Genomic DNA, 12,691 nt, shown 5'->3' with positions numbered 1-12,691 from the left:
TTACATGCGTGTATCTCCAGGTATCATGGGGAAGGAGGGTCGTCAGGCCGTGAGAAACAGTGACTATGCAATTGCCAGGTTTAAGTTCCTGGCTAAGCTACTGCTGGTCCACGGTCACTTCTACTACATTCGAATAGCTACGCTTGTACAGTACTTTTTCTACAAGGTAAGATCTGGCAGCGGGTTTTATTTTTCCTTTCAGTGGCTATTATAATATTGGTGTATTGAAATCTCCCTTTCACACCAACCCCCTGATAGCCACTCAGGTCATTAAAGGAGTGCATTACAAATTATATTAATGGACTTTCACATCAGCTGTTAACAAAAGTGTGTTCAGCCGTGTCTCCTTTCAGTGCAACATTTTTAATGTTTCTTTCCTTCACTCTGTCTTTTCTAGAATGTGTGTTTTATCACGCCCCAGTTTTTATACCAGTTCTTCTGTTTGTTTTCACAACAAGTAAGTCTCTTTATCGCTCTCATTTCTCTGTTTTTTTCATTTATCATTGTTGTTTTTTTTTGTTCCTGATTTTGATGTTTGATATACAGCATTAATAACCTGTAATATATGATATGTCTCCGGCACACAAAAGTGTTACTGTAATTTTTTCCCCCAGCATATCTGTCTCTGTTCTGTCTGTGTTGAATGACTTGGCTTAATCAGTCTTATCTAATGAGCTGGTGCTGAGTGACCTGTTGTCCCTGTTCAACCTAGACTCTGTATGACAGTGTTTATCTGACACTGTACAACATCTGCTTCACCTCGCTGCCGATCCTGGTGTACAGTTTGTTTGAGCAGCTGGTCCATCCTCACGTACTGCAGAATAAACCTGGCCTTTACAGGTGAGGCTGTGTGTACTGTTCAGATACATGCCATATACACTGCCTAGCCAAAAAAAACTTGCCACCTGGATTTAACTAAGCAAATAGGTACGAGCTTCCTGTTGGATAATTACTGCATACGGCGATTATCTTTCAGCTGGCAACACGTTATTTAACCCCAACTGATGCAATGAGTAGCTTCTCATTTCTTAAACAACAATGTCGAAAGACACATTCTGTGGTCGCGGAAAAGATGTTAGTCTGTTTAAGAAGCAAGAGAAAACATCTAAGGAGATTGCAGAAACTACTAAAATTGGGTTAAGAATTGTCCAACGCATTATTAAAAACTGGAAGGATAGTGGGGAACCAGCACATCAGGGTAAGAAGAGAGGCAGATGAAGTGATGCACCTGTCATGCCTAGTGCCTACTGTACAAGCCTGTGGGGGCAGTGCTATGATCTGGGGTTGCTGCAGTTGGTCAGGTCCAGGTTCAGCAACATTATGCGCCCAAAGAATGAGGTCAGCTGACTACCTGGATATACTGAATGACCAGGTTATTCCATCAATGGATTTTTTCTTCCCAAGATGACAAAACCAAGATTCATCGGGCTCAAATTGTGAATGAGTGGTTCAGGGAGCATGAGACATCATTTTCACACATGGATTGGCCACCACAGAGTTCAGACCTTAACCCCATTGAGAATCGTTGGGATGTGCTGGAGAAGGCTGTGCGCAGTGGTCAGACTCTCTCAACATCAATACAAGATCTTGGTGAAAAATGAATGCAACACTGGATGGAAATAAATCTGGTGACATTGCAGAAGCTTATCGAAACAGTGCCACAGCGAATACGTGCTGTAATCAAAGCTAAAGGTGGTCCAACAAAATATTAGAGTGTGTGACCTTTTTATTTGGTGGCAACTTTATTTTTGGCCAGGCAGTGTATTATTGATTGTTGTTTGCAGGAAGCAGCTGTTTCCATATAACCTGAAAAGAGCTTTAGAGTTTATTTGGTTTTATGCTGTGTGAACACAAATGTACACGACCTGATGCTTTTGGCCAAAGACTGGTATTTTATGTAACATTTTAAGTAAGCTGCTCGTTCCATAATTAATTTCTTTTGAGTCACCAAATTACAAACTAGTATAACTTATTCATCACAGTGGAACATGAAAGCGTACTTTGTTACAGTGCATCCTCTCAGAAATAAAAAAAAATTAAACTATTAATATTCTACAGGGATATCAGCAAGAACTCTCTGCTGTCCTTCCGGACGTTCTTGTACTGGACTCTGTTGGGGTTCTGTCACGCCTTCATCTTCTTCTTTGGATCGTACATACTGATGGGAGAAGACACCTCACTCATGGGCAATGGACAGGTATGTGGTCTTTATGGTGGAATCCCACGACGCCTAGAAGTCTTGCTGAGAGGATTTTCCTAAATCCCATGAGTTATTTGCATTGATGGGCCCGGTTACCTGCTGGTATTTCTGCCGGCCACGTCGTCCCTTGATCTGTCGTGCTCTTTCTCAATCCAACTCTTTCTCATTCTTTTTCTTTGACTGTTTAACAAATCTCCTCTTTCCTTCTCTTTTCTGTCTTGCAGCATATCTTGCCATCTTTGTCTCTGTGTGACGTTCGGTATTTCTGAAAGCACTCACTTTTGTTTCTCTCTCTTGGTTGTATTTTTCTTCCATCTTTTCTTGATTATGCCTTTTTCCTTCTGCCTTCACGCTGTGCATGTCTTCAGATCTTGCGAGCTAACAGGCAGCTGGTAAGAGTCTGCTCTACAGTTGAATGCATGTCTCCTTGGGGGGTAAATAAGAGGAGCCTCAGGAAGTTTCCTCTACATGTTTTTTGGATGATGAAATATTGATAAAGATGCTGTTGAATGGGATGTATTTCAATACCTCTGCTCTGCACTGTATTTATATATTAGCTGGGTTTGTGTCCTGTCTTGCACTATGATTCAAACACTGAAAATATTCGGTGTGATGCAGTTGTAAAACTGGCTCATTGAAAGCTGATGTAATCAGCTATTTATCTAAAAACAAAGCTAAAACACCGACAGTAGGTCTTCACCATTTATCTAAGTATCTTCGTCAGTTGTAAATGACTGATTGGGAATTCAGGTGTTTCTTTTGAAAAAACTGTGGATAGTGCACACCTGCAGTTTACCTGACTACAGTCTGTTAACAACCAACTTCTCACCTGCAGTGAGAGGAATTCCTTACAACACAGTCTTAACATCTGTCCTCGAAAAATTTTGTCCCCATTCACACTTTGAATCAGGAGTATCTGACTAGTAATAGGTCGTCACGTTACTGACAGAAAAAAACAGGACATCACTTAGATTAAGATTTATTAGTTCAAAATATATAACACCAAAGCTTCAAATTTAGCTATAAAAAGGGTTAATCTTATTGTATTGATTATGACAAATCTGCACAACAGACAGGTTCATCAAAAGTGTCACAATGTGTGTTTTTTCATATACTACAACAAGTAATTTTTTCAATAACTGAGACCCAGGGGACCGTGTTTGTAAAGTATTTTGCTAAGGAACTTAGTTCGATTTATAATTGTGATATAAATAAACTAGAAATGAAGAATGCCTCCTCTCAGGGGGTCTTGAATTGCTCCTCTTGTGTGTCTCTTTGGATACATCTTACCCCCCTTGCCATTAGCCTTCAGTGTTCAGACTCCAGCAGAGACCTGAATTGGCTGGCAACAAAAACAATGCCTCCCACAGATCTCAAGCTATGAGTGGAGCTACTGGGGGCAGTCACACAGCTGGAGGGTGTGATCTTATTATAGGCACCATAATACCACACAACTTGTTAACCAAGGCCACCACCTTGTAGAAGATGTCTCTACATTTGTGTGAACCAAAGCATAAGTCTGCTCACCTTGTCTCTCTCCCGACTACTGTTTAATGTTGTTTGGCAACTCCATCAGTAAATATGAGCAACTGTAACTTTAGAGAAATAATCTTTGAGTATTAAACTTTCAGTGTGAACACAGGGGCTGATTGTTATCAGATATACAGCTCCTAAGCTTGTCTGTGCATGATGGCAAGCTTCTGTTTCTGGTCATGAAGTCTTGCTGGGTAATGATGGATTGCCAAGAAATACAACTAACTTCTATTAACTGCTGTATATGTTTGTTTTTGTAGATGTTTGGAAATTGGACGTTCGGAACGCTGGTCTTTACGGTTATGGTCATCACCGTGACATTAAAGGTAAGTTGCATGAAATGTGATGCTCTTTTTCTTTGAATGTTATCTATGTTAACTATGATAAAGCTGGACAGGCAAGGTTTATCACTAATGTGTCACTAGTGCTATTAGTAGTGGGTTGAAAGGTGGTTTTGGAGACGTAATTCTAGCAATCAATGAGGACTTCGTAAAAAACAAAAACAAATACAAAACAAAATAAAAGCGGACAAACTGACCATATGTCAGGTTAAGCTTATACATGTATTCATGTTTTGACTCTTTTCCTCTGCAGTGTTAAAACTATTCAGTGCACCTTTAGGATGATATGGACCTAACCATGTTTATATCCACAGAGACACACTTGTTTTTTACAGTCTCAGTATGAAATACAATCTGGTGTGATGAAGATGATGTCAGTGGCCATTAACTGCAGTCTGTAATTTCTCAGAGGTTGGGGTCAAGGTCCCTTTTACAGCATAGTGGCAGATTGCTGTATTTATTGATGCAATTCCTGTCCCGGTATCAGTGTTTCACACCTAGCTTTTTTTTTTTTTATGTATTTATAACTCTTCCTCTTGTGCTTCTGTGTCTCTTTGTGTGTCTGTCTATGTGTGTATGTGATGACAGCTCGCATTGGAGACTCAATTTTGGACGTGGATGAACCATTTTGTGACGTGGGGCTCAATTGCCTTCTATTTCATCTTCTCTCTCTTCTATGGAGGCATTATCTGGTGAGAACAGCCTCTTACAACGTTTCCTTTAGTCCGTAAATGAATACTAAAATTAAAATGTTGAAATTAATGTTGACAATTAAAAATTATTTACCATGATGTGATCCTAATATTTAGGTTGTGCCATAGTCTGGAGTCGTATTATGTACCATTTCAGTATAATGTAGACCAGCAAAACAACAGCTCAGTGATAGTTAAGTGAGATTCGATTTTTGACCTATATTTAAAGTCTTATTTAATTCAATATTTCCCAAAAAGATCACCTTCTGGCGTCTGGCTGTGCCTCCAGAAGGAACAACCAGTCTTGTCCCATGGCAGAAATGTCACTGAGTCTTTATTAGAATCCCCAGTGATTACCCATTAGTTTGTTGAATGTATCCGATAAATCTTAACCACTTCAACCAGTCCGCTCAGCTTCCAGACTTTTAGGAGCCACCCTGATGATGCTGGACAATAATTGATATTTGTAGTCTGACATTTTCACCGGTTATTAAACTCTGGTGTCCAGGAATAATAAAATTATTCTAAGAGCACAACCTCTCCTGCCAGTGAAACCAGAATTTACGGTCAACAGGCCAAAATGAGTCGAGCCTGGCTGCCAGTATTATTTTAAAGCCTTCTTTGAATGTTACTGTCACTTGTGGACAGACCGACTTTTTTCCAACACTGAGAACAATAGAAATGGTTATCTTTCCTCTTTTGTCTGGAGTATATAAACATTGGGTGTGTTCTCTTCTCTCCAGGCCATTCCTCCATACCCAGGACATGTACTTCGTCTTCGTACAGCTGCTGTCCAGCGGTTCAGCCTGGTTTGCCATTATCATCATTGTCATAACATGCCTCTTTCCTGATGTGGTGAAGAAGGTCTTCTACAGACATCTGCGGCCCACCAGTACACAGAAGAGTCAGGTAAATAGGGCATGAGGTTCAGAAACACCAAAAGGAAAGTGGAGGGTGTGATGGCAAGACGTTGACTCGTCATTGTCTATGAAGCTCTGTGATGAATGTCTTTTCAATAGAGGATTAGGATGAGACTTTCAAAGGGTTCAAGATAAACAGGCTGGGTTTTAATGAGATGTGTTTAGCACATGGTGTGTTCTAGTTATTCTTGGTAACAGCAGTTAACATTGGTTTTAGTTTCAGTGTAACCCCTGCTGTAGCCCCTCTTGGAACAGCAGATTTTTTTTTATTCCCCAAACTTGTATTTCCACCAAAAGTACTGAAAACACTTGGAATGTCTTTCAAGGAACTCTTCAGACCCTTTGTCCGGATTTCTGGTCTGAACGTAGACAAAAGTAGTCCAGCTGTACAACAACCAGTACCACTCCAGTCCAATAAGTGGCGGTAATGCAGACAACTATGCAACAAAGTTGGTGACATATAAAGGGACTGACAAGTATCAGTGCGACACTGCAACAATAGTAAGCTTCGAGGAGATTCAAGCCACACACTGATTGTGATTTTCTTGCATATGTGGTCTTTAAGTCATCACTCCTGAATACGAGTTGTAGTAACAAGTAGGTTTACCGATTATATCCTATTGAGGAGATCGACAGACACAAAAGCTGCAAGTACATGACCAAATGCCAGTGTTTAATGTTGTGCCCCACACTCCCAACGTTCTTGTACTTTTGAAAAGTGTCTGCAACAACATCTTCAGAAATGCACTCAGCGTATTTTCATTTGATTTTTACATTTAAATCAGTTGAGAACTAGCTAGTTCATTACCAAAGTTAAGTGAAGAACGCTATAAAACCTCAACACATAGGTTTGGTACTTTTCTGTAAGGTCTAAAGGTTCAAAACTAATTAAAGTCTCGAAATGGCAAAGGAAAAGCCACCTTCCAGTTGTTAAACTGTCTTCTGCGTGCAGTGTTAGATTTAATACTTATTCCTACTTGTATCGCAAAGGGGGAAATTATATTTCCTGTAATGTGAAAAGAGCCTGGAGGGAGAAAATAAACCAAAATGTCAAGAAAAACTCAAAATCTAGACACAAAGAGAAAATGTTCTGTGTCACATAGTTTATGTAGTTCACTATTTTCAGCCTCTGTGGTCATGAGTAACTCACTTCTTAACAGGAACAGCATGGTGTTTGTACACACACCGCATGACTCCCCTCTGATCACAGATATACCCACATAGACACAGTGTGTGTGTGTGGTCAGCTCTCGGCAGGCCCACACTGTTAGTGTATTGATTTGTCCAGCTGGAGACAATTTGTTTTAGTCTAACCGCCCTCCTTTGAAAATGCTCTTCTTGTTTCTCTGGAAAAAAAAAAAAAAGAATGAACTGTCTTTTCCGTTCCTATGTGGTGTTTGTGGTTTCCACTCTAACCTTTGTCCTGTTTTGTCTTTCTGTGTGATTCAAAGAGTGAGTTCAGTATTATTAGGAGTGTGTGTGTGTGTGTGTGTGTGTGTGTGTGTCTGAGAGCTTGATTTCTAACCTGTCTGTGTGTTTTTCCCTCCTATCCTTTGTCTGCACTCTCCTGGTGTAGATGTATTCCAACCGTGTGGCGATAGGTGATGACTTCATCGCTCTGCAGCCTTTGTCCAGAGCCAAGAGCCAGCTGGGCAAAATTAGGTAGAGGATCTGAGACTGATTCAGCCCTGGGCTTAAATTACATCCCCAAAATTTATTTAATTAAAGCGTCAAATATTCCAGGAGTGCTTCATTCAAATGTAATATTTCTATTTATTTGGATCATGTCATGCTAACCAGCCATCAAAACCACCAAGTTCTGTTTGCTTGAGTTTTATATGACATACAGGTGTCAGAATTGATCAAATCATTGACTTATTTTATCGAGTTTCACACGTTGAAAAACATTGCTTTATTGAGTAAGTGCTCCTGTTTATGATGGTACGCACAAAACTGAAATGCTGTCTTTCCCAGGTCTGGACTTTTTTCTGTTTTTTAAGCTCCTTTAAGGCCTTTTTCTAACACTGACAGTACCACAACTGCAGAGTTCTGTGCTGTTAGTTTTGGAGCAGGGCCCTTTCGTTTTAATGTCTGTCACTGCATGCTCTGAACAAGCCAATCAGCATTCTCTGTGATCGGGGAGTAGAAATATGTTTTTGGGGGGGAGGGCTTGTTTGGTTGCAGGTCATGCAGAGGAATGTGATATCAAGCATTTTAGCCAATGCATGTCTTGCATTTTAGCCAGATACTTGCATAGAGGAGGTATTCTGGGACCTTCTTTCACTCCCGCCTGTCACAGCATGGTTCTGTCATTACCGCCACCCACCCACCCAGTGCATGAGCAAATGGATAAATGGATGTGTGAATGAATGTCAAACCACGTGGCAACCCTCATTGACTTAATTTTGACTTTTGCCCCAGGACTTATTATAATGTGGATGAAATTATGTGATGCAGAAACCCTATTTGAGGCCAAACAGTGTACTGTGTACTCCTACATCAGGGCAACTGGTCAGACCAACCCCCCTCCCCACCCCTTTCCTGCCGTTATCAAGTGGTCTGGTTATCCAACCACAGCCTGGCATGCCACAAACATGTAAACGTGAGACATCAATCAGACGCATGGTGCAGCCCATCCAACCGCCCCTGTTTCTATAAAGCATGGTCCATCCTCTTGACGAATGCCCGGCCGAAAGGCACGCTATATAGTTCCACCACTTGAGACGCCCTACACACCTCAAAGTTGTCCACCTGCATGATCTCAGCAGATCCACAGAATACATAACCTGTAAATCCACTACAGCTGCATGACAGAATTGTGAAGTGGTCTGGGCCGTCTACTACAGCAGCATGATACTGTCATGTTAGAAGCATGACAAACGGCTGTGTTACTTTCAAAGTGATGGCTTGAAGATCGTAAGCTGTCGTAGCACATATCACTATGAAGCGTCTGCACGGAAAATCCGAAGAATAGTGTGAGCTCTCTTTGATGATGCCAAAAAACTATGTTTTAAAATTTGACATGATCTTGATTGAGATAATTTACTTATTTTAAATTGTCCAAATCATGTCAACAAGCCTTTATGAAAGGTATTGTGTGATATAACATGTTAAATCAGATGCTACACTGATAAAGCATGTTAATTTACTGGGAAGTTTTACTGCCATATTTATAAAAATAATAGCTTGTGTTTCTTGTTTTTTTGCAGATTTGTAGTTGATCGTTGATAGTTTGTACACATCTCTAAAATCAGTGGTGTCTACCTGATTCCAATTTATGATTATTTTGGCTTTAGACTTTAGTTAGTTGTCAGGTTTAATTGTACTGATAGTATATTGGGGACATTTCAGTCAATTGTTGTTCAGATACACAAAAATAACAAAAAAACACCCCCAAAATGAGCATAAAGTTAAATCACGACATCCTAAAATTGTAGACAAAGCAGGTCTCATCCCACAAGCTCGGTGAGCAGCAACACACACAGATTTGCAGGTCATGAGTGTCCTGCACATTATGTTGAGTGAGGGCACAGAGCACATTATGCAAAAGAGGTCTTATTGCCTCAGTTTGAGTAATTTGCTTGTTAAATCGGTAGAGCTATACATGATGCTCTTACTGGGTTCAAAAGCAAAGTGCTATACTCATGTTAATGTAATTTATTCAGTTCTCTCAAAGTAAATCCAGAACCTTTCAGAATCTTTTTTTCTCCTAATAAGATTAGATCGAGGTAATCACAAAAGACCCCAGAGGGCTCTTATTGGTCTACCTTTGTTTGCCTACTCTGTAGCTCTTGATAGATTCAGCAGCAGGTTAATTGGTTTGGATTCTAATAGATTTGCTCTTATCTGCACTTCCCTCGAGACATTGTTTGTATGCCTGAAGCTTCTTTCTTCTCATTTGTCGCCTAGTTTTACAGCTATTTCTGAGCTTACCGGCCTTCTACCTAGTACATTCAGTTGTCTTTGCTTTTTATTTGAGGATGTAAAAGCCCTCCTCCAGTGACCTAATCAGCCCCTTCAAATTTTCTCAAAGACCTCTTCTCAATTAGTGATTTATGGTAATCTCACAGTCCCAATTAAAATGCGGTTTTGATCAGACGCAGGGGAATAAGACCAGAGATGCTCAGAAAGCAGGAAGCAGCTGGTCTTTTTTGCCTTGTAAGCCAAAAAAAAAAAATGCTCTCGGCTTGGTCGTTATGTTGATGAGGTCACTTGTGAAGTGCCAGCTTTGATTTGGTCTCTGTGTACTGTCTGTACAAGTGTGTTGGAGAACACTGTGGAACGAGGGTCAGATTTTTTTTTATCAATTAACTGGCCCCCTCAGTGCAGCCTGGACTGACTCACTGACTGATTGACCGACCGCTTGCTTACTGACTATTTAATCCGCTAGTTGGTAAACAAGCAGCACTGAAAAACGTATCCACTGTGTCCATAGTCGTTTAGTCTTTGACTGAAAATCTCAAGTTTCTAAAACGTAAAATGTTTTATGAGACTCTTTCTAAACTTTCAGATTAAGCATCCTTCCCTGAAATAGGACCATGTTTTGACACATGTACACACTAGAGAAAATCTCTAAAAGAGAACTATCTAATCTGGTCATCCATATAACTGACATATTTCAATAATAAGACTAAATGACCGAGATGGATTTATCCGCAGTGTGATTGCTTATGTTGTTATGTCGTTATCTGGCCTACCAACAGTCTACCTGGTTGACTGGTGGATGAGCTGTTTGACTAGCCAGCAGGGCTCACTGTAAGCATCTTGTGTCCTTCAGATGGAAGAGGGTGAGGGTTCAGTCGGCCCAGAATATGACCCTGTTAAAGCCCAGCGGAGCCCAGGGGAGGACAATTGGCACCTGCTAGCTGCTTATCCTCCCCCTGCTGCCCCCGGCCCAGACCCATGCTCCCCTAGGTAGTACCATACATGTACTTCACTCCCATTGTCCCCCCCCTCTTGTACTGTCACTGCCCTGGCATTATGGCTTCACCCGACGACCAACCAACCCTCCGCACCCCCCCACCCCCCATGGCTGCAGTCAACTGCCCTTACGTTACAGCAACTTGCACCTTCAATCATTCTCCCATGGCTGTATGTCACAGCTGCCCTTTTATTTACACATGTACAAATACTATATGTCTTTCTGTCTGTCCCTCTTTGTATATGAATGACCCCATGCTTTCCCACCCAATCATGATTAAGTCCACCCCTCCCTACCTTCCAATGGATAACCTCATACTTCCCTGCCCAGATGTGACTGACCCTGTCCTCCCTTACCCAACCATGATTGTGCCCATTCTTTCCCTAACCCGGTCTCAATCCACCCCTCACTGTTATTGATCAGGTATGGGTTCAGAGTAGACAGAGAGAGAATGCTGTTGGCATGCAGACTTCATTGTCTTGGCCATGTTTTCATTCAACCGTCTGCTCCCACCATACTTAATAAGATATCATTGTTTGCTTGTAAATATTCCATATGATTCCTTTTAAAGTATGGCTTTAAGTATGATTTATTTGTGATTTATTGTTTTGTTCAGTGTTTTGTGTTCATCGTGAGCAACATATATCATACTAATAAGCAAAGATAATTACACTTTCAAATGCAGACCAATGTGTTTTACAATCTTGCAGGGCTCTTCATACTTTCCTTCCATGGTCCTGGACTAAACCAGAATGTGCTGAGTAACGAGAAAGAAAAAAAAGATCTGAGCTGAACTCTATAACTATTATAATCAGTCAGCCAGATGATGACGTCACCCTTATAGCTGTCACTTAAGTCCTTGGTCATTTTTATAGCGAAGCCTTCAATTCTGCTATCCGTTCCTGAGAAATGTTTACAAGAGAACTATTAATCACTTGATTTACCCTGGTTTTTATGTGGGCATTATTTGGCTGCGGCTGGTCTAGAACTAAAAGGGTAATGGCACTAAAAAGTTTGTTTAAATCTTCACTTCAGCTGATACGTCGTCTAGAAGTTGATACTTGTGATTTTAAAGCCCTGTGGTGACTGATTGGTTTTCCATTCACTGATGTAGTGGTTCATTGGCTCCAGCAAGCTCAATCAGTCATCTTCGAGTTAATGGACACACCAGCCTAGAAACACCAAGGACACTTCACCAACGAATAAACACTGATCTAGGTTCAGTACCGTCCATGGTTGCAGCTGTGGCTTGGCTTCTTGTTCTGTGGTTTTGGAGTCGATGTGTGTTTGGAAAATCTGATTTTGAAGCCCCAGCTCGTCTAGTCTCTATGATGAAACACAAATGTGCCTTTTTTATTTCCTAAAGATCTTGTGATATAAGCCTGATTACCATTCATGTATGACCTCAGAGCACCTGGCACTGTCATTCATTTCCTGTTTTTGTCCTGTTGCCAGCCAGGAAGCGGAAGTTTGGTTTCATGCCAGCAGTGTCTCAGATTTCTGCCGCAGAGAAAAGACAGAGAATGTGGAATATGTGGCTCACACATGCAGCAAATAAACAAATAAAGGACAATTATGCACTACAGTAGAGGAGACAATATTAATGTTTACAAGACTACAGCCAAGCATCTTAGTATTTTCTCCTTATGGTAAAAAAATATCAGGATTTAAAACTTTACCTGAACTTAACTTTCAGTGGCAGATTTTTGAGAGAATTATTTTGAAGTTTAAACTTAACGAGAGCCAGGGGAAAGTCTGTGGTTAGTCAGTAATTTTGCTGCCCTGTTAAAGGCCAGTACACAACGCAGACTACATGTCTGTAACCTCACACCTCTGTCTCTGTTTCCTCTTCGTCTCTATGGTCGTCACTTAGTCTCCTCTCCGTCACACACTGTCTCTCAGGTGCTGACTCAGGTCAACATATCCACCTGATCCCATAGGTTTCTAGGCGGCAGCTCCGTTCAGCTATATCTGCTGACACACTGAAAAATGTGATTAGTCACGAAATTTGTTTCTAGCCATGTTATGCAGACAGTAAAAAGTTTGTTAGTTTATCTTAATGGATGTGGTTTGGACCCTGAATT

At 40.9% G+C, this 12,691-nt stretch overlaps 1 protein-coding gene across 4 annotated transcripts in view; it reads left to right on the top strand.

Moving 5' to 3' along the window:
- atp11b (ATPase phospholipid transporting 11B) overlaps nt 1-12,691 on the top strand; it is a 48,358-nt gene that overhangs the window by 26,693 nt on the left and 8,974 nt on the right. For 3 of the 4 annotated variants that reach the window (XM_084547911.1, XM_084547910.1, XM_084547909.1), the window contains exons 22-28: nt 21-166; nt 398-457; nt 713-840; nt 2,059-2,197; nt 3,994-4,059; nt 4,663-4,766; nt 5,510-5,675. In XM_084547911.1, the coding sequence (XP_084404037.1) occupies nt 21-166; nt 398-457; nt 713-840; nt 2,059-2,197; nt 3,994-4,059; nt 4,663-4,766; nt 5,510-5,675 (809 nt within the window). Of the gene's footprint in view, nt 1-20; nt 167-397; nt 458-712; nt 841-2,058; nt 2,198-3,993; nt 4,060-4,662; nt 4,767-5,509; nt 5,676-7,262; nt 7,817-12,691 lie in introns of those variants that run through there. The other variant, XM_084547912.1, reaches the window with a different exon arrangement.

This window comes from Chelon labrosus, assembly GCF_963514085.1.
Source record: "Chelon labrosus genome assembly, chromosome: 7".
Taxonomy (NCBI): Eukaryota; Metazoa; Chordata; class Actinopteri; order Mugiliformes; family Mugilidae; genus Chelon; species Chelon labrosus.
The sequence above is the reverse complement of the archived record's forward strand: the minus strand, read 5'-3'. Positions and strand labels throughout refer to the sequence as shown.